General features: G+C 41.0%; 2 protein-coding genes across 2 annotated transcripts in view; one reads left to right on the plus strand and one right to left on the minus strand.

Annotated features, from left to right (window-relative positions):
* LOC136142029 (programmed cell death protein 7-like) overlaps positions 1-4,789 on the plus strand; it is a 70,803-nt gene extending 66,014 nt beyond the window's left edge. Inside the window, exon 5 of the mRNA XM_065900133.1 lies at positions 3,570-4,789. Coding sequence (XP_065756205.1) covers positions 3,570-4,789 — 1,220 coding nt within the window. The remainder of the gene's footprint in view (positions 1-3,569) is intronic.
* A 5,380-nt stretch (positions 4,790-10,169) lies between these two features.
* On the minus strand, positions 10,170-11,216 carry LOC136142758 (melanoma-associated antigen B10-like). Its single transcript, XM_065901034.1, has 2 exons — positions 11,075-11,216; positions 10,170-10,960 (listed from the first exon to the last, which is right to left on the minus strand). The coding sequence occupies exons 1-2, from the start codon at positions 11,214-11,216 to the stop codon at positions 10,170-10,172; spliced, it is 933 nt and encodes a 310-aa protein (XP_065757106.1).
* Positions 11,217-22,624: the final 11,408 nt, after the last annotated feature.

Raw genomic sequence — 22,624 nt, forward strand, 5'->3', positions numbered from 1 at the left:
ACAGTATCATATATTTGTTCATTTGTTTGATAATAAGCCAGCACATGGTATTAACTGCCTCTTTAGAGGGCATGGAAAAGGGAGAATTTTAGTTATTCCTGGGAAAGGCTGTATGAATAAAGATGTCAGTATTTTTTAGCACATGGGAACATTTAAAGGTGAATATCTGCTTTAAAAGAGGCACACATCAATTTTGCTATACATATTAAATTCCTATAGTATTCTTATTTATAATATAGTTAAACATATGCATCATATTGTCCATTCAAGGATAGAGCAAGATTAATCTCTAACTTTTAGTAATATCCAAGTCATGAAGATAAATCTAAAAGCATAAATTTTCTACATTTCCATGTTATATGAAAAAAATTAATTCTTATTTATAAAAAAGGGATTAAATGTCAGATGAGAGTTTAAGTCTATAATTTTATTCTTGAAGGAATCACTGTGGAATGCTAAGAAGATTTGGTTTGAAAGAGCTTAGTAACTGTGTTTCCATGGACCTCCATTTTCAAAGGCTATTTTTCACAAAGTTGAGCTATTGATACTGTTTTACCATCTGATACTTTTTTGACATTCATGTAGCAATATTTCAAATGGGAAACTATATCTTGAGAGGATAGATAGCTAAAAAAAGAGTATGCAATGCTCTTCTCTTCTTTTCACAATAATCACAGCTTGGCCTTTGATCTGACTTGAGACTATCCTTCTCTACAGCACAGTGGGAGGTGGCTTATTCTGCTGGAATTAAGTGGGGCAAGATGCCATGTGATAATAATAACTGCTTCTATCTCTCCTAATGTGAAGTTTTAAGATACCAACTATTTGGTAAAGACAGATGTGTAATACATTTTCTGGATTTTTATCTCCTTGTTTTTCCTGCCAGTTAACATATTATTTTTTCTTTAAAAGCTCTAAAAGTTTCATGTCAGTGAACAGGAACAGAATATTTTACAGAAAAATTAAAAAGTTTTTTTTTTGTAAAAATGCACCCCTACTGATGAAGTGTTTGTGCTGGGAATGATAAGGGTAGTTTCCCTATTGTTCACACAGCAGGCTGTCATCTTTTTCTTCTTAATAGGGAAAGGTCTTATCCTCAGCATTGCTGCATGAGTTTTTCAGTTACTTGGCAACAATAATAAAAAAAAAAAACACAAGCAGTAAAGGACCCATCATCAACATCATGACAAATAGTAGTTCCTCAGCTGGTTTTAATGGCCATATGGAGACATTAAATTTCTTGCCTTCAAGAATTAAGCCCAGTGCATAAGATCAGATTGAGCTGTGCTATGTGCAGCAATGTAAAACATTTTAGCCGTCGTCTGTGAATTAGTATGTGGAAAAAAGTGAATAAACATGAGGCATTCACCTGAATAAACAAGGTACCCCTGGAATGCACAAGACAAACAGATTTTTCTAATTTAGATATCTGGATGCATATTTTTGGCACATCCTTATGATCACGGCCAGCTGATATGGATATTATGAGGTCATCTACTGTGTGTATGATGATGTCTGTTGGTAAAGCATTAATCAATAGAAATAAATACTTGGTTAAGAAATGCTGCCATTAATAAATGAATATTTAAAACCAGTCAGGATGTGGGAGAAACCCAACATGAGATACAAACACTAACAAATGAAACTACCGGTAATAAAAATCAATAACATAACTATACTGAAGGTAAGGGGGAAAGAACTAACCCAAATAACCTTAGAAAATAATAACTTGACTGGATGCTAAAAGGATAAAAACGAAAAGAACTGTGCACAAATGTTATGTAGTCAGTAAATGTGTTTCTCATAGAGGCATTGATAAGACATTCTGAAACTAATTTATGTGAATACTAGAATTGAACAAATAAGTAAATAGGTTGTTAACAATAAAACTAAGATTTCTTACAATTGGAGAAAGAAATTACAATTAAATAAACTGGGGAGATTAAAAAGATTCCTATGGTGTTAAATTGGAATCTGAGGTATTAGTATAAACTCATTACAGACACACACACACACACACACACACACACACAGATATAAAAATAGATATGTGTGTATACATGGGTTAATACACAAATATTTCCCAGTCCTGGCTGCTGAGAGAGCCTAGAAACAATGAGATTCCAGTAGTAATCAGCATACCTAGAGACAAGATCTTGGTTTCTTAAGCATCATTCTTCTATAAAAGGAACCAAGGATCCTTGGAAAGGTGGTTCTTTCAGGGCTGAGATGGAAAAAATCAAAATGAGCTTGGAACATCTTGTAGAACCAGAAAAAAAAAAGAATATTCTCAAAAGATACAGGGAAGAGAGCATTGTTGAAAGAAGACAACATTAGGAGAAGGACCTCTTAATGGCCAAAGCTTTGAGCAACAAAATAAATAATGCTAATATTGGATTATAACCCAAAGAATAAAAAAAATTCCTGAGTCCATAACAATATAAATAATTAAATATGTAGATGGAAGAGACACGACAGCTCCTCCTCATAGTGGAATTGCAATTAATAAGTATTTAAAGAAGGGAAATGGAAGCCACTATTAGGCATATATCACAGTGGTGATTACTGCATACTTAATCTACTAATGGGTGCTACAATCAGTGCATCTGAGGAGAGAACATATTTGCACTGTCTCAAATTATCTCCCTGCAAGATATTTGTTGACTACAGGAGAAATCATAGTAACTTTACAGTGGAAATGCCCAGCAGAGATCATTTTGACCAGGTGATCAAGGTCATTGTTGCCAGTAGTAATATGCATTGAAATCAGGAACCCTGTGATATTGGTGCACTGTTGAACGAAATGGCACCATTTCTGTGGTTCTCCTTTTTTTAAAAAAATAAATTATTTTATTTTTGGCTGCGTTGGGTCTTCGTTGCTGCACGCGGACTTCTCCATAGTTGCAGGGAGCGGGGGCTACTCTTTGTTGCCGTGCATGGACTTTTCATTGCGGTGGCTTCTCTTGTTGCAGAGCACGGGCTCTAGGCACACGGGCTTCAGAAGTTGTGGATCGTGGGCTCTAGAACGCAGGCCCAGTAGTGGCACGCAGGTTTAACTTCTCCGCGGCATGTGGGATGTTCCTGGACCAGGGCTCGAACCCGTGTCCCCTGCATTGGCAGGCGGATTCTTAACCACTGTGCCACCAAGGAAGACCCTTTGTGGTTCTCTTTTCAAGGAACTATGACCTCAGTCCAGTAATGAGAAGATACCAGATAGGCCTAAAGTGATGAACATTCAGCAGAATAACTGATCAATACTCTTCAGGGCTGACGGTGTATTGAAAAAGCAGGAAAGACTGAGGAACTATTGTAGATTGTAGGAGTCCAGGAAGAAATAACAACTAAACGCAATGTGGGACACTGATTAGGATCTTTAGAAAGGATAATAGTGGAAAAAATTATGAAGTTTAAATGAGGTAATTAGTTTGGTTAATGCTACTAAGACAAAAATAATTACCTTGTTCTAGTACTCGTATGATGGTTACCTAAGGTGTTAACATTGGACAAGGCTGGATGAGGGATAAACTCTCTGCACTATTTTTGCAACTTTTCTGTAAGTCTAAAAATAGTTTCAAATAAAACGTTTTTAAAAATTGCCATTATACCCCCGCCGCCCCAGTGCCGGCCCTTCCTAGGGAACGCCGCCGGTGAGCGCCCGCGGCCGCCGCCTCCAGGCCAGGGGCCGCCCTGGAGCCCGCGCTGGCCTGAAGCACCGCCGCCGTCCGACGTGCTTGGGGACGCGGCCCTGCAGCGCCTGCACGACCGGCAGTGGCTAGAGGCGGTGTTCGGAACCCCGCGGCGGGCCGGCTGCCCGGTGCCGCCGCGCGCGCCCGCCAGCCCCAACCTGGGCGAGGTGCGGGCCCGGTTGCACGGGTCCCTGCGCCTGGTGCGGCGGCTGCGCGACCTGGGCCATGCGCTGCGCGAGGCCGAGGCTGACGGCGTGGCCTGGGCACAGCTGCATGCGGAGGCACAGCCGCTGCGCGCCGAGCTGGCCGAGCGACTTCAGCTCCTGACCCAGGCAGCCTATGTGGGCGAGGCGCGGTGCAGGCTGGAGAGGGTCCGGCGCCGCCGGCTGCGGCTTCGCGAGAGGGCCCGGGAATGCGAGGCCGAGCTGGAGGCGGAGGCCACGCGGGCAGCGGAGCGCGAGCAGATTGACCGCTGGAGGGTCAAGTGCGTGCAGGAGGTGGAGGAGAAGAAGCGGGAGCAGGAACTTAAAGCTGCTGCTGATGGTGTCCTATCTGAAGTGAGGAAAAAACAAGCAGACACCAAAAGAATGGTGGACATTCTTCGGGCCTTGGAGAAATTGAGGAAACTCAGGAAAGAGGCTGCAGCAAGGAAAGGGGTCTGTCCTCCAGCCTCAGCAGATGAGACCTTTGAGCATCACCTTCAGCGACTGAGAAAACTCATTAAAAAACGCTCTGAATTATATGAAGCTGAAGAGAGAGCCCTCAGAGTTATGTTGGAAGGAGAACAAGAGGAAGAGAGGAAAAGAGAATTAGAGAAGAAACAGAGGAAAGAAAAAGAAAAATTTTTACTACAGAAGCGTGAAATTGAGTCCAAGTTATTTGGGGATCCAGATGAGTTCCCACTTGCTCACCTCTTGCAGCCTTTCCGGCAGTATTACCTCCAGGCTGAGCACTCCCTGCCAGCGCTCATCCAGATAAGGCATGATTGGGATCAGTACCTGGTGCCATCTGATCATCCCAAAGGCAACTCCGTTCCCCAAGGATGGGTTCTTCCCCCGCTCCCCAGCAACGACATCTGGGCAACCGCCATTAAGCTGCATTAGTAAAGATGCTCTAGGAGTGTCGTCCAGCCAAGGCTCTTTCCAGCTCTAAGTATTAGTGACGCTGCCATCTTCTTGTACTGTAGTATAAATCACAACCTCTAAACTCCATGTGGCATTTCCCTACCCAGAAGTTACGTTTCCCTTCTGTCCTCTGTCCTGGCCAAGGTGCCTCTTGAATCAGGAGATTAATATGGTTCCTCAAGAAAGGACCTAAGTGAACTGAGGTTTTTACGACAGGCAGTGGCCTGTTCATGAAATTCGCCTCTGTTTTGAGGGGCTTGGTCCAGATTGATTTATAAGTTTACTCTTATCTTTCTTGTGTGGTGATGGATAAGTATACGCTATACACTCATACCCTCGACACAGGTGTGCACTGGGTAGATTTAGCAGTCCCTCCCCCAGTACTCCTTGTTAAGGCAAGCTTGATGCAAAACCTCCTTACCTTTCTTACCCAGAGAGCCTCCTAACTTCCAGGAAGAAAGGTCAGAAACGCTTTATCTTCAGTTTTGTGAATCCCACTTTTGGTGCAGCTGGAGAGGCTGGGTTGCCAGAAAAGCTGGTGGCGTTGTCTGGTAGTCAAGTGGAGAACTTGGAAAGCCTGAAGAGTACCTGTACCCAAACTGGATTGTGTTTTAATGGATGATGGCTGCATTTTCCCCATATTAGAAGGATCCTAATGAAAGCACCTGCTTTTTAAGCTCCTAGAGGTCTGCTTGTTCAGAATCCGCAAGGATAAAAATTAATTTCCTTATGGGAGTGGGACCTTGATTAACCTCACTCAGTCACATTGTGGGAGCTGGTATAGTGGAAATTGTGGAATTTTCTTAGGAACTCAAGCTTCCAAAAATATACATGTAGTTTAAGCTGGGGGAAAAGCAGATAAAAATAATAAAATTTATTTTTTTATACTCATTAAAAAAATTGCCATTATAAAAAATTCAGGAAGACTTCCACATTAGTTGCTGTAAACAACTTTCAAAATAGGCAGAATATATGAAGTGACTGGAAAACAGTCAGCACAAGATTATGATCCCCAAAAGTAGGAAAACAGATGAGGTAGGCTCCCCAAATGACCCTGTATTTCTGCTTAGAGGCAACGTCTAGACTGTAGTGCAAGGAGGATAAGCCACCACAGAGCGCGGTGGACTCATTGAACTGAGGATACAGTAAGTAGAGTTTGGGAATAGTAAAGCTGCTGAAATTTGCAGAGCAAGTTGGTGGCGAGAAGAGAGCTGGGTGGAGTTAATGCTCCAGAAATCTGTAGAAGGTCCCCTTGGGTCTTTCACTGAACATTAAGCTGCTCACGTAAAGGGCAGGACTCCATGGGATTGGGCAAAGAGCAACTACCAGGGGAGTTAAAAAAAATACTGGAGAGCAGTGAGCTGAACAACTATTGGAAGACAAACATGGCTGGAAGACTTTTAAATATTGAACAGCCAGAGGGGAGCATCCTCTTTGAACACCCCAAGTAATTTGGTACAGTTTCAGACAAGTCTAAGCTGTAGGAATAGGATGAATGTAGTCCAAAAATAATGGCTACCATACAGCATCCTAACTGCCTTCAAATCACAGATTGGATTTCTGGGGAAGGCTTAAGTTGGAATAAGAGGCCCTAAGTCTAAAATGTTTATAGCTGCTATAGACCAGTTAGATAACAGGTTGTGTTGTGAAATTCTGGCCTCTCTGGACTTCATATTCCCTCTCATGGACTCTGGTCACTGCTCTCTCCCTGGTTCTTTCTAATGTTCCTCACTGGCTGGGGGTGTTCTGTCTGAACCCTTTCACTGACACCTGGTCGGTCTGATCAAATTCTTCTTTCTCAAAGTAAAGAGAAAAATCTTATTGACATTTCAGAATTTTAAAGCATGCCCAGAGGAATTCTGATACTCAAAGCATCACTGAAGAAATCCCACTTTCTATGGATGAGGGCTTAAGTTAATTTTCTGCTCAACCTACTTAGAAAACCTGGAAATTAAAATAACAGTGAGACAATATGTTTTCACCTAAAAGTTTGACCAAAATTTAAAAGGTTGATACAATAAAATGCCTGTGAGAGTGCAAATTACATACATTAATATGGGAGAATATGAATCAGTACAGCTTTATTTGAACAGAGTATCAGCAATATTCATAAAAATTTACAATCATCACATTCTTTCCAATTCAATCCAGTTTGCACTTTGCTGTGTATTTCCTATAAGAAAACATACATATTTGCCCAAGACTTCATGCTCAGTAATGTTGATACAAGTTCTATTAATCATAGCAACAAATGGGAAATAATTTATGTGTCCATCAGGAGGAGAATGTTTAAATTAATTATGGCACATACACACTTTAGAATACTTAGGAGTAGTTAAAAGAGTGAGATGAATCTATATGTGCTCTCAGGGAAAGACCCTGCATTCGTTTTAGTAAGTGACAAGGGCAAGAGACGGGACAATATGTACACTGTTATCCATGTATGTTAAGAAACTCACAATGTATTTTTATAACACATCTATGTAAGGAAAAGTCTAGAATCAATTTTCAAATAACAAAATTTTAATTGTGGTTGCTTCTGAGGAGAGGGATGAATTCTAGAGGAATGTGATAGGGAAGGGGAATTGTGAGTTATCCATACTATTAGAATCTGGGGGCAGTAAGAGCATTTGTACTATTACTTAAAACCAAAATTTTCCTCAGGGGCAAACATAGAGACAAGAGGCAGTGGAAGAATGTTGACTTTTTCTTTTCTTATCAAGGATGGCACGTCTGCCACAGAACCATTTTCCACCTCCTAGAAGTACACCTGAGTTTTTAGGAGTTCTGTCTATATAGATGATCTTTTCTCATCTACTTCTTATGGAGGAGGCTTTGGTTTTGACCAAAAAGGCAAACTTAATCATTGGTATGTGGTCAGTGGCCAATCTCAAATAATTCAGCCCATTAAAATCCTACTGCAAATATCACGTTGTTTCAAACAAGGCCTCCCTAGCCTTGGGGTTATAAGCCAAGGCCCTGTAGAGTCCACACCAAATCAGAGTCTTGTCACCAGCAGGCTTGCAAACACCGAGAATGTGGTGGAGGCACCCAGTGGGGATGAGGAGGTGTGTAAACGTCACTGTCTGAAGTGAACAGATACATGGAAAGGGCAGCTGCTGTCCCAGGGGTCCACGGTGACGAACGGGATCTGCGGGGAGTCGGGATGCTTCGAGTCAGGGGAGGGCAGGGCATACGGGCTGTCTGTTCCTCCGGGAGCTGAGTGCAGCCTCCAGAGGAAGATGCAGAGAAGAGCTGGCCAGCAGGTCAGCTTCCAGTCTGGACACGAGGGCACACTGGGGAAGACCCAGGGGCAGGGCGCTGTGATGCCGGAAAGTGCTGGGACTGGACCCCCGTGCCGGGACCGGGGCAATCAGCTCTCAGGGAAGCCTGTGGCGAGGGGCAGGAGGATCCTAGGTAAACGAAGCCCACAGACAATCCCCAAATGGTGTCTGATTCTCGTGTTCACCTTCCTTCTTTAGGCCTGCTTTTAATATTTTGGCTACAAGTTCCTCTTTCTTATTGCCTCAGAGACATCATGTAGCAGTGAGAAGAGAAATGAATTAAGAGACAGAAGGGCTGCCTCAGGCTGGGAGGAGTGGAACAGTATGGGCTCTGGAGGAATTTCGACCAGGGCTTTAGTTTTGCCCTGTCACTAGCTATGTGAACTCAGCACATTACCAAATTCTGTGAGCCTTGGATTCTTCTTCAATGAAGTGTGTTTGATAAGCTCTGTCTTCTAGGACTGTTGGAATGTGTATAATGTATGTAAAACACCTGGCACAGTGACTGGTGTGCATTGAAACTTTAAAGAGTGGCAATTTTTGCCATGATTTTTTGACCCAGATAATACCAACCCTCCTGCCGAGAATTTTTGTTTTGTTTTGCTGTTGTTTTAAACCAGGAGATATCTGAGAATATGCAGTGCTATAGGACACTGAACATCAAGTCAGCCAAAAATTCTGCTTAACAAGAAAATATACCTCAGTAAGTCATGCCCCTTAGAGGATGTATTATTTAATTTGGATGTTGGGGAATCCTCCCCATCTGGATGCAACTCAAAGCTAAATGTGTGTCAAGAACCAACTCCTTCTCTCCCTCCCAGCTGCCCTTGGATCCAAATCACCCCTATTTTCATTCATTTAACTCCTACCAAAATCAAGCCCTCCCATAGGGGTCGCCAAATTTTACTCACATTAACCCAATTAAAATACCCTACTAATGGAGCAGGCTCTGTTTCTCCTAGTCCAGGTTAAAGAGTAGGATATGGGCACAGTGGCTTCTTGGCATCCCACCTCAAGGAAGTATCACCCTTATTTATCAGAATCTCCTTGGTGATGATGTGGATAAAACACCTAGTTTGTGCACTGGGATAAGAGCACAGGGTACCTTCCACTCCCTCCCCACGTGGAGATTTCTCTCTGGTTAATCCATGATCCCCAAATAACCGCTAAAAGCAGTTCTCCATCGGAGGCTCAGTTTCTCAACTCTGAGACACACCACGCAAGGGTCTGGCCCTTGCTCACCACCCTCACACACCCTCCTCTGACCCACCACCCATCTTAACTGAAAATTACCTCTCACTGAAGGACTTGAGGTTTTTCCAAGGCTCCAAGTTGTCTTGCCTCAGGACATTTATACTTAAGTGCTCTCATCTGGCCCTCCCCCTCCCCCTCATCCTTTTTTTTTGCTTGTCTTTTTTGTCTTAGAGGGCATCTCACCATCTTCCTTATATGTTAGCTGCTGCTAGACTCTAATTCAATGGGAAAAGGCTCAGTCTTCTTTTTCTTACCACCCCCCATCCTACCATGGAGCCTTCCAAAGAGCAGATGCTCAACTAATGTTTGAGGGGGAAAAAAATGAACAATTTATTATGATTTTATTTCTCCTATATTATTGAATAAACGAAGCAAGTTCAGGTGTATAACTTTTATTTTACAGAACAGCAAAATACAAGGAATAAGGGAAACCGAGAATTGATCATCTTTTACATTTTTCTCTATTTTTTGATCCCAACTATTTTACTGCTAATTTCTTTCACATTTCTAAGGAAATGCCTATTACAATGCTATCTTTTCTTGTTCCAGGTCACTAAAAAAGATGGAAGGTTACCCTATTTGTTTAATAAAATGGCAAAACTATTACTCTTAAACTTCATAAACAGCATTAAGTATGTAACCAATATCATTCATATACTTAGATTCTGAAGCTAATTAAACTTTTTTAAAGAAGAAGCAACATTTGAAAACCTTCAACAACAGAACATAAATCTGTAAGTTATTCTAATATGCTATTCACTGTGATCCCTCCAACACCACCTCAGCCCCTACACTACTGCAGGAAGGTGCTTCAGATTTCACTACAGGTGGGAGAAGCTGCCCTGGAAGTCGGCCCCAGAACGCACACTGGCCACGGCACCAGTGAGAAGCATAGCTGCAAATCTGGCTTGGGCTCTCTCTTCCTCATCTCTCAAAGCCTCTTGATACAAGAGTGGGAAGGCACTGGGGACCGTATCATGAATCTTGGCCAAGAATTCAAGGACTTTCATCTTGCTGGTTTCAGCATGGGCTCTCGGGCCCCACAGGAACTCATAGCGTGGAGGATCACTGTTGGCCACCTGGCGGTACTCCAGGTACCCTTCCTGCACCAAATCTTTGGTGATGAGCTTCTTGGGCTCCCCATGGATGAAGTGCTTCTTTCCAGCATATATCCCCATCACATTGAGTACTTCCCAGATATCCTCCTCAGTGGTGCAGTTGCCCTTCATGAAGATCACACAGAGGACTGTCATAAGGAGGCCGGTCTTGGGCATGATCTCCTCACCCCTCATCCTGTCATCACTGGTGCACTGAAATTTGCTGACAAGGGCGTAGCAGTGCCTGGTGGGATCGACTTCCTTCACATCAATGCCAAAGGCCAGCACCATCAGCTCAGAGGCTCTCCTGAGGATCTCATGGAACTGCTCTTTGTACTTTTTGATGACATGCTTCAGCATACCCTCCTTTGTAATGGGCTCTCTCATGTTATACTTGCACAGCAGGAATTGCACCAACAGAATTGCCTTCTGGTCTACAACAGTTCTGCAGGAAAAATCAGTGCTGAGTGATGCCTGAGAGGTGCTTGGTTTTTCTTCATCTTGGCTCTTGGCACCTTCATCAGATCTTGTGCATGAAACACCTGCAGAAGTAGTGGTAGTGGATGGGGCTCTCTGAGACCCCTGGGATCTTCTACCTGACCCAGAAGCAGGGGAGCTCTGGAGATTACCACCAAGAGGAGGGGTGGGGGAGGAGAGAGACTCTTCTTCCTTTGCTGCAGGGGCCTGAGCATCTTGGAGAGGCTGAGCCTCACTCCGGGCCTGACTGTGTTTCTCACGGGCACGGCGCTTTCTCTTCCGGCCTCGACGCATGATGACAAAGGTCAGGGCCAGCAGGCAGGACTGTGTGCAGGAAGGCATGAAGGAGGGCACCTGGGGGAGGGACAAGGAGATGCTGTGAGCACCTTCAGCGGGGAGATTCCTCCCTGGCTTTAACCAAGGCCACCTTTGCAGGGTCCTTGAGGGCACTGCTCGAGGACCCACAGGGCTCCTTTTCTGATCAGCCTGTCCCCTGAGACCCCTGCAGAGAAGTCAGTGTGCCTTGGGCTGGCAGGTCTAGGCTCCGTGTGGTCCCCTCTGTAATCCTCTCAGTTCACATTTAGGATCATCCTGTCAACTGTTGGCAGGGCCCGGCCATCCTCCCCTTTACGGCTCTGAAGCTAAACTCCTTCCACCAATGGCCTTCCCTCCCTAAACCCCACCCCCCATCCCAGGAGGAAATGAGGGAGAGCCTTAGCGGGCCACCCCTGCTGGGGCCTTCCAAAGCTGACAACAGGAGCAGGGGTTGATGGGTTTAATATTGATGTCAGTATTTCAACTGCTGTAAAATTATAAACTTTTATACTTCAATGAGTCCCAAGGAGCTAGTTCCTTTGCTCGCGGATGCAGGCATGCTTCACGCCATCTAGAGCTGCACTTAGCCTTCAGCTGGCTGCACGAAACAGAAAATCAGACCTGCCCCGCCCCGCCGCGTCCTCTCCCAGAGCCCGGCTTATGTTGCTTACGAGCCTCAGATCCACAGTCAGCCAGCGTTGCGTTTCCGCAATATCATTCATACACTTAGATTCAGTCATCGCTCATGTTGCCACCCCCTTTGTTAGGGTTTTCAGTCGTCGCTCATGTTGCCACCCCCACCAGGCCAAGCCGCCCCCCATCCCCGGCCCCTGCCGGAGTTTGACAGCCCTGCCCGGGGCCTCCCAGGGTGGACCGCAGGGACAGCAAGTGTGTGTGCCGGGTTGAGCGTGCCTTCAGTCCTCGCTCAGTCTCCTCTAGACGCCAAATAAAGCCTGGGATGTTTTCCTCTGTTGATCTGAAACCACCAGCCTCAGATCAACGTCTTCATTCCCTGAGACCCCGAGGCAAAACTGACGGTGCGTTGGGCCTAACAGTCTTGCCGCTAGCCTTTTAGCACGCGTCGGATTGTAGCAGGGATTCTATGACGTCTCCTTTGTTCTAAGGAGGCACGTTCCTGCAATTCTAACTAAGCGTCCTCCTTTCGCTCGCAGCGTCTCCTCTCCCCTCCAGAGACCTGAGACCCTGGAGGTGGAAGTCAGTCAGTACCTCATGGTGACAGCTCTGCCCTGGGTTTCCCAGGAGCGAAAGTGGGGGCGGGGCTCTGTGCGGGTTCCTCTATTCTGGGGTGGGTTGTCGCGTCATTCCTCAAGGTGGAGGCATGGAGTAGGGTGTCCTCCTCTTGGCTGCTTCTTTAAAGACTTCCTGGGAAATACTAACTCTCTGAAAGCTCTGAGCTGTTTCCCTGCAAACCTTGCAGAAAATGGATGAGTCCCAGGCTACATACCAGACGGGAAAGTTGCAGTATAAGGCGGGGTCCCAGGACACATGGTGGGCTGTAAAAGAAAAGGCACACTGGCCCATAGCGTTTGTTCGCCAGCCATACTTAGACTTTGGGGAACCTTCTACTCTAAAAGATCTACTTTCTGAGGAGAAGAGGCTAAGCTACAGGATTTTGTGAGACCTAGCTCTTTTATATTACCTCACATTGCTCAGTCCAGTGTGGTCACTTTTATTTTTTGACCCTCATTCATACTAAGAAATATATTTATATCTCTAACAAGTGTGTGTGTATATGCATTTTTTCATGAAAGAACACCTACCCTTGTTAAGTGTGATTCATTCTTTCCATTCCTTATATTTGATCATAATATTAATTTTTTTAAAAGGTCAGTCCTGATCCTCTAAAGAGGTTTCATGTGGTTATTGCACGGCCTCTGGACTCATTCTGTTTCAAACAACACCAACCTTTGGTGCCATCCTGGCCCGTGGGCTCTGAAATGCTGCCTCAGATTCCTTCAGTGAAGCAGTAGAGACTCATGGTCCCAGAGCACAGTGGAAGAATCCAGGGCTCAAATTTAAAGGCTTTCCTCCAGTCAACCCTGTCATCTGCCTCTCTTGCAGGCTACAGACCTGTCTCGAATTCAGGGCATCCCCCTACCTGCCCACACTCAGGTTCTTGTTCAGTGAAGACTTATTGTCCCTCAGGGATTATTTAGTTTTGTGTTTTTGCTTTTGTTAATGTTTTTTCTTTATTCCTTCTATAATTTTTCCATGGTTGATTTTGGGTACAGGAAACAGTAGCCCATGTTTGATTGTCATTAGCTGCTGTGGATAAGGTACTAAATCTGTAAAAGAATTAAGGAAAATCGATATTCTTACAATATCTGTTCCTCATGAATACACATAACATACTATTCTGGTTGAGACTTCTTTTTCCAAAGTCTATCAGGAAACTCTTTTTGTTGCCTCCATGTAGATTATATACATTTTTGTATGGTTTCCTTCTAGGTATGTTTTTTACATTGTTGCTTTTGTCTTTGGTGTATTTTCGATTAACATGATCTAAGGAATTGTTGATTGTTTCAGGCCAGTCTCTTGATTTTGCTGTGGTGATCTTTTTTTCCACCAGGTTTCTGAAGTTCTTTATATACTTGACTATTCTCTGTGCCTATTCCCTTAGATTTTTAATTAGAGGATCAAATTATTACCATTGTTATCTTTTGCTTTTCATTACTCATGACTCTTATTTATTTGCTATTGCTGTATATAGCTCTGTACTGGCTATGTGTTCTTGTCCAAGTTTTTTTTCCAGTTTTTAAATTAATAGACTTTTTTTAAAGAACAGATTTAGGACTACAGAAAATTAAGCAGAGAGTACAAAGAGTTCCCATACAGCCACTCTCTTCTTCCAGTTAGTTTCTCCTATTATTAACATCTTGTATTGGTTCAGTGGATACAAGTTCATTTGTTATAATTGATCAGCTAATAGTGATACATTATTATTGATTATTGTCCACTGTTTATAACACATTTCACTTTTTGTGCTTTTCAGTTCTATAGTGGTTGACAGAGGCATGACGTCATCTACTCACCAACAGAGCATCATGCAGAAGAGTTTCATTGCCCTAAAAATCCCCCGTGCTCCACCTGTCCATCCCTCAAAACCTCACTTTGAGCCCCTGACAACTCTGAAATTTTTACTCTCTCTGAAATTTTTCCTTTTCCAGAATATAATATTGATGGAATGCTACAGTATGTAGGCTTTTCATTTATTTATTTATTTTTTAACAACTTTATTGGAGTATAATTGCTTTACAATGGTGTGTTAGTTTCTGCTTTATAAAAGAGTGAATCAGTTATACATATATCCCCATATCTCTTCTCTCTTGCGTCTCCCTCCCTCCCACCCTCCCTATCCCACCCCTCTAGGTGGTCACCAAGCACCGAGCTGATCTCCCTGTGCTATGCGGCTGCTTCCCACTAGCTCTCTGTTTTACATTTGGTAGTGTATATATGTCCATGCCACTCTCTCATTTTGTCCCAGCTTACCCTTCCCCCGCCCCATATCCTCAGGTCCATTCTCTAGTAGATCTGCATCTTTATTCCCGTCTTGCCCCTAGGTTCTTCATGACCATTTTTTTCCCTCAGATTCCAGATGTATGTGTTAGCATAAGGTATTTGTTTTTCTCTTTCTGACTTACTTCACTCTGTATGACAGACTCTAGGTCCATCCACCTCACTACAAATAGCTCCTTTTGCTAATCAATATACATTTACGTTTCTCTATATCTGTTTGTGGTTTGAGATGTCATTTCTTTTCATGGCTGAATAGCGTTCCATCATGTGGACTACCACAGTTTGTTTACCCATTCATCTGCTGAAGGTCATCTTGGTTGATTTCAGTTTTTGGCAACTATGAATTAGTGTACTATTAACATTTGTTTGAAGGCTTTTGGGTGGACATAAGTTTTCAACTCTTTTGAGTAAATACCTAGGCGTTTAATTGCTAGATCATATGATAAGATTATGTTTAGCTTAAAAGAAACTTCCAGACAGTTTCCAGTGTGTCTCTATCACTTTGCATTCCCTTTAGCACTGAATGAGAGTTCCTATTGGTCCCCATCCTTGCCAGCATTTGGTATTGTCAGGTGTTTGTTTTTGTTTTAGCCATATTAATAGGTATCTCATTGTTGTTTTAATCCCAGAGTCCCTGAAGACATGTGATGTTGATCATCTTTTCGTATGCTGTTTGCCATCTGTGTGTATATTTTTGGTGAGGCGTCTGTTCAGCTCTTTTAACCACTGTTAAATTGAATTTTTTGTTCCCTTATTGTTGAGTTTTTTAAGAGTTCATTGTATATTTTAGATTCACGTTTATTATCAGATATGTCTCTTACAATTATTTTTTCCCAGTCTGTGGCTTGTCTTTTCATTCTCTTAATAGTACCTTTTACAGAGTAGAAGTTTTTAATTTTAATGAAGTTCAGCTTATCATTTTTCTCTTTCATGGATTGTGCTTTTGGTGTTGTGTCTAAAATCTTGTTGCCTAACCCAGCACTCTCTCCTATATTACCTTCTTTTTTTTTTTTTTTTTCCCACTCCACATGGCAGGCAGGATCTTAGTTACCTGACCAGGGATCAAACCCATGGCCCCTGCAGTGGAAGTGCAGTCTTAACCACTGGACCTTGAGGGGAGTCCCTGGATTTTTTTTAATTTTGAGTTTTCCATTTAGGTCTGTGATCCATTTTGAGTTAATTATTTTGCAACATATAAAGTCTGTATCAGCATTCTTTTTTGTTGTATGTGGATGTCTAGCTGTCCCAGCACTGTGAGTTAAAAGACTCCTCTCTCTATTGAATTGCCTTTGCTCCTTTGTTAAAGATCAGTTGACTGTATGAGGGGTCTGTTTCTAGGTTTTCTATTCTGTGCCTTGGTCTATTTGTCTCTTCTTTTGCTAATAGTATGTGGTCTTGATTATTGTAGCTTTAAAGTCCGTTTTGAAATCCAGTAATATCAGTTCTCTGACTTTGATCTTCTTCGGTATTGATTTGAGTTGGTTATTATGGATCTTTTCATTTTTTATATAAACTTTAGATTGTTTGTTGCTATCTACAAAACAACTTGCTGGAGTTTTGAGCAGAATTGTATTGAGTATATAAATCAAGTTGGGAGCAACTGACATCTCAACAATCTTGCATCCTCCTATCCATGAACATGGAGTGTTTGTCTATTTATTTAGATCTTCTTTAATTTTTTTCAGTGACATTTGTATTTCTCTTATAAATCTTATACATATTTTTCTAAGAATTACTTATAATTAATCTTTTTTTGGTGGTAATGTAAATGGCATTAGGTTTTTCAATTGCAAATTCCATTTGTTTATTGGAAAACAATTGACTATTGAATATTAACCTTTGCTTATTGATACCAGGAGTTCGTTTGTGATTGATGATTTGAGATTTCCTACGTAGACAATTAGGTCATCTGTGAGCAAAAACAGTTGTATTTTTTCCTTTCAAATCTGTATATCTTTTGCTTCCTTCTCTTATCTTATTGCATTGGCTAGGACTTCCAGTCCAGTGTTGAATAGGCATGGTGAAAAGGGATATCTTAGCCTTGTTCCTGATCATAGTGTGAGAGCATCGATCGTCTCAGTATGAAGTAGGATGTTTTACCTGTTGTTGTTGGTTTTTTTTAGATGTTCTATTCAGTATACGAAGCTGAGCCAATGGCTCTCTACTTCTAGTTTGCTGGGAAATTTTATGATGAATGGGTACTGGATTTTATCAAATTCTTTTCTTCACCTATTGATATGATCATGTGATTATTTTCTTTAGCCTAGTGATATGATGAGTTATCATTACTGATTTTCAAATGTTGCACACCTGAAATAAAGTCCACTTAGTTGTGGTATATAATTCCTTTTATACATTGTTAGATTTGTTTTGCTTATATTTTGTTGGGGAATTTGCATCTATGTTCATGAGAGATATTGGTGGTCAATTCTCCTTTCTTTTAATTTCTTTTTCTGGTTTTGACATTAGAGTGATGCTGGCGTCATAGAATGAATTAGGAAGTGTCCCCTCTGCTTCTGTTTTCTGGAAGAGGTTGTAGAGAATTGTTTTCATGTCTTCCTTAAATTTTTGTTAGAATTCATCAGTGGATTCATCTGGGCCTGGTGCTGTCTTTATTGGAAGCTTATTAATTATAGATTAAATTTCTTTAATAGATACAAACCTATTCTGATTATCTATTTATCCTTGTATAGTTTGGGGAAATTGTATCTTCAAGCAATTTGTCGATTTAACTTTTCAAATTTGTAGGCATATAGTTGTTTATGACATTCATTTATTATCCTTTTAATGTCCGTGCAATCACTAGTGATGGCCCTTCTTTCATTTCTGCTATTAGCGATTTAATTGGTGTTTTCTCTCTTTTTATTTTCCTTGAGTAGCCTGGTTAGAATGTTATCTTGTTTTTTCTTTTGGATATGTTCAAAGAAATAGCTTCTGGTTTTGTTGTTTTTCTCTATTTTTTCCCTTTCTTCAGTGTCATTGATTTCTGTTTTGATTTATTATTTCTTTTTCCTCTGCTTTTTTTTCTCTTCTTTCACCAGTTTACTAAGGTAGAAGCTTAAATTATTGATTTTAGATTTTTCTAGTATAGACATTCAATGCTATACATGTCCCTTTAAGTACTGGTTTTGCTATATTGCACAACTTTTGATAAGTTGTAATTTTGTTTTCATTTAGTTAAACGTATTTTAAAATTTCTCATTAGATTTACTCTTTGGCCCATGTGTTATTTAGAAGTATATTGTTTAATCTCCAAATACCCTTGATTTTCTTTTTACTTTTTTGTTATCAATTTCTAGTTTATTTCCATCGCAGAATGAGATCATTCTTTGTATCATTTATATTCTTTTAAATTTGATGATGTGTGTTTTATGGCATAGAATGTGATCTATCTTGGTGTATGTTCCATGTGGACTTGAAAATAATGTGCTTTCTGCTGTTGTCAAGTATTCTATGAATGTCATTTAGATCTAGTTAATTGATGTTGCTTTTCAGTTCAACTGCACCTTACTGATTTTCTGCCTAGTGGATTTGTCAATTATGAAAAGAGATGTGTTGACATCTCCTTCTATAAGAGTAGATGTGTCTCATCAGTGTTTGCCTCGTGTATCTTAACAGAAATTTTTGGTGCATACACATTAAGGGTTGCCATGATTTCTTTGAGAATTGGCCACTTAATCATTAAGTAATGCCCATCTTTATTCCTGACTTTCTTGTTGTGAATACTGCTTTGTCTGAAATAAATATAGCTAGAGCAGATGTTGTTTTTTTCCACTCATATTAGCATGGTAGAGTTTTCACCATCCCTTTACTTTCTTTTTTTGAATTTAATTTAATTTAATTTTTTTATATAGCAGGTTCTTATTAGGTATCTATTTTGTACATATTGGTGTATATATGTCTATCCCAATCTCCCCATTCATCCCACCCCCGCTTTGCCCCCCTTGGTGTCTATACATTTGTTCTGTACATCTGTGTCTCTATGTGTGCCTTACAGACTGGTTCAACTGTACCATTTTTCTAGATTCCACATGTATGCATTAATATACGATATTTGTTTTTCTCTTTCTGACTTACTTCCCTCTGCATGATAGACTCTAGGTCCATCCACGTCTCTACAAATGACCCAATTTTGTTCCTTTTTATGGTTGAGTAATACTCCATTGTATATATGTACCACATCTGGTTTATCCTTTCATCTGTCGATGGGCATTTAGGTTGCTTCCATGACCAGCTATTGTATCCATCCCTCTACTTTTAATCATTTCATGTCTTTATATTTAAAGTGGGTTTCTTATAAACAGCATAGGCTTAGGTCTCCTTTGTTTTCATTCTTTTTATCAATCTCTACCTTTTAATTGGTATATTTAGACCATTCACATTAAAAGTGATTATTGATACAGTTGGATTAACATTGACCATATTTGTAACTGTTTTCTACTCATTGAGCTTACTGTTTGTTTCCTTTTTAATCTTGTGCTCTTTTTCTGCCTTCTCTAGTTTTAATTCAAGATTTAATGTTATTCCGTTTTCTGTCCTCTTTAGCATATCAGTTATACTTTTAAAAAATTTGTAGTGGTTTCTGTAGCATTTGCATTTTACTCTTCCAACGTATTCAAGTCCTCTTTCAAATAACCCCATCCTGCTTCATGGTTAGTGCAAGTATCTCGTAACAGTGCAACTATACCATTTCTGCCATTTATTTCTCTTATCCATAATGTATAATCACTGGATGCATTGCTGTCATATTATTTTGAAGAAATAGCTATCATTTTCGATGAGTTGAAAATAATAAAAGTAAAAGGCTTTATTTTATCTTCATTTACTCCTTGTGTTACTCCCTTTCTTTATGTCGGCCAAAGTTTCTGACCTATATCATATTCCTTTTCCCAGAAGAACTTCTTTTAACATTTCTTGCAAAGTAGATCTGTGTGACAAATTTCCATCAGTTTTTTTGTCTGTCAGAGAAAGTCTTTATTTCTCATTACTGTTGAAGGATTTTCTCTCCCTGGCTACAGAATTCTAGGTTGGTGGTAGTGTTTTTGTTGTTGTTGGGTTTTTTTTCACTTCAATGCTTTAAAAATTTAACTGTAGTCTTTTCTTGATAGCATCATTTGTGAAGAGAAATCTTGGTAATTGTTACCCTTGATCCTCTATAGTAAGTTCTTTTTTCTCTACCTCGTCTCAAGAATTCTCTTTTTGTTTGGTTTTCTGCAGTTTGAGTATGATATGCCTAGGTGTAGATTATTTTTTTCTATTTATCCTGCTTGGTGTTCTCTGAGCTTCCTAAGTCTGTAGTTTAGTGTCTGTCATTAATTTGGGGAAATTCTCAGTCATTATTACTTTGAAAATTCTGCTTCCTTCTCTGTTTCTTCTCAGATTATTCCCACTATGCATATGTTACATCTCTTGCAATTGTTCTACAATCCTTGGTTACTCTTTCCCTTTTTAAAAATTATTTTGTTTTCTCCTTGCTTTTTAGTTTGAGGGTTTTCTATCAAAGTATATCTTTAATTTCACTGAGTCTTTCCTTGGCCATGTGCAGTCTACTGGTGAGTCTGTCAGTGGTATTCTTCATGTCAGTTACGATGTTTTTGATTTCTCACATTTCCTTTTGATGCTTTCCTACAGTTTCCGTCTCTCTACGTACATTACCTACTATTCTTGCATGTTGTTCACTTTTTCCATTAGAGGCCTAAGTATGAATCATAAGTATTCTAAAATCCTAGTCTGATATTCCAGATTATCTCCTATATCTGAGTGTGGTTAATTTACTTGCTTTGTTTAATCAGACTGTGCTTTTCTGCCTTTTAGCATATCTTATAATTTTTCGTTGAAGGCTGGACTTAATGTATTGGAAAATAGGAATCGATTTAAAGGGCCATTAGCATGAGAGTTTGTATTTATCTGCATAAGAGTTATGTCGTGTTTACTGTTTGCTCTTAATGTAGGCACCTGAGATTTCAGTTTCCTTGAGTGTTCTTGTTGTCTTTGCTTTTCCCTAGGAACGCCTTCATAAGTAGTCTAAGCCTTGCAGTTCTTTCAGCAGGAATCCTCTGGTATTATATTGGACCTTGTTGATGCAGTGGTAAGTTGTCCGGGAAGTGTTCTATAATCCTGTGATTAGCTGTCCATGTTTTAGTGGCTCTGTGCCCCCTGGGCTATTACCTTCACAAATGCTTCTCAGCTTTTATCCCCCCTGTTATGTGACATAGGAAGTCTGGAGGGAGCTGGAGTTAGGATTTTCCCTTCATCCAAGTTAGTTGGTTTAGGAAAGTACACAGAACAGAAACATCTGGGCCTGTGTTTCAAAATGGTTACTTTTTCCTAGGTGTATTTCAAAAGGGCTTATGTCCCCCTCATGCCAGAAGCATGAGGACATTTTTCTTGGATCTTTACGGTGAGAACCTGTTAGGACCCTAGAAGGTAAAACTCACAGAAGTGTGTGGGCTCCCCTAAGACAGCTCCTAGGAGTTTTGGGCTCTGAAGCTTGTCACACATAGCTTCCAGTGTTGCATCAAGTACAATGTAAATTTTTCTCCTCCTTCTTGGATCCAGGACTTTCAGCTCCCAGTGAGCTGTGATTCCCTGTATTTCCCTGCATCTTCAGTTTTGAAGCATTGGTTTTCCCTGTAACTTCAATTCTCTGATGGTCTAAGAAAAGTTGTTGATTTTGAGTTTGTTCAGCTTTTTGTCATTGTGAGGATGGGAGTGAAGACTTCCAAGATGTTCACGGGGCAGAGCAGGAAAATTCTTGTCAAATAGTAGAGGTGGTACCATATATCTGCGTCTTGTTTCTTATTTTATTGGGAATTCTGATAATATTCCACATTTAAGTATGTTTAATACGTATAGATTTTACAGAAGAGTAACTCCCTACTAATGTGAGTTTGCTAAAAGTTATTACCATGGACTGGTGTAAAATTTTTATCAAAGGCCCTTTCTTTACCCCTGCATATAATTAAATTGTGATTTATACTAAGAAATATATATTTGGTCTTTGTCCCCAGAGCTGCTAAAACTGTTGGGGTTTCCTAAGTGAAAAGAGCAAGAAAGGTGAAAGGAGTGTTTCATGTTACTGGTAACAAGCCCCTTTCAAACACACCTGAGTTTATGTTGATGAGGTGACTTTTGGAAAGCCCCTAAGGGTGGGGGGCTGCCTGGGGGACCCACCATGTGATCAGGGGCTAGGAACTTTCAGTCCTACCCTCTGAGGGAAGAAGGGCTGGAGATTGACTTAATTACCAGTGTCCCATGATTTAATTAATTATGCCTGTGTAATGAAGCCTGCGTACAAATCCTAACCAAAATGGCCTGGAGAGCTTTCAGTTTGGTGAACCCATGTAGGTGCTATGAGGGTGATGCAGCTGGAGAGGGCATGAGAGCTCCACACCCCTTCCCTGCACCTCACTCTAAACATCTCTTCCATTTGGCTGTTAGGGAGTCACATCCTTATATAATAATCCAGTAATCTAGTAAGTACACTGTTTCCTTGAGTTCTTTGAGCCACTTTAGAAAATTACCAAACCCAGGGAGGGGGTTGTGGGAGCCCCCAATTTATAGCCAGTCAGTCAGAATTATGGGAGACCTGGGTTTGGATTAAGTGTAGGGCAATCTTGTGGGAATGAGCCCTTACCTTGTGGGATCTGATGCTAACTGCAGGTAGGTATTGTCAGAATTGAATTGAATTGTAGGATTCTCAGCTGGTGGTAGAGAATTGGTTTGTGTGAGCAAAACAAAACAAAACAAAACAAAAAGCCCATTCATTTGGTGTCAACAGGCTTGGGAATAGAAGTGTAGAGACAAATATTCTTTCCCTTTAGAAATGCATTTTCTCCTTTCTCTGTTAG

Source organism: Phocoena phocoena, chromosome X (genome assembly GCF_963924675.1).
Source record: "Phocoena phocoena chromosome X, mPhoPho1.1, whole genome shotgun sequence".
Lineage (NCBI taxonomy): Eukaryota > Metazoa > Chordata > Mammalia > Artiodactyla > Phocoenidae > Phocoena > Phocoena phocoena.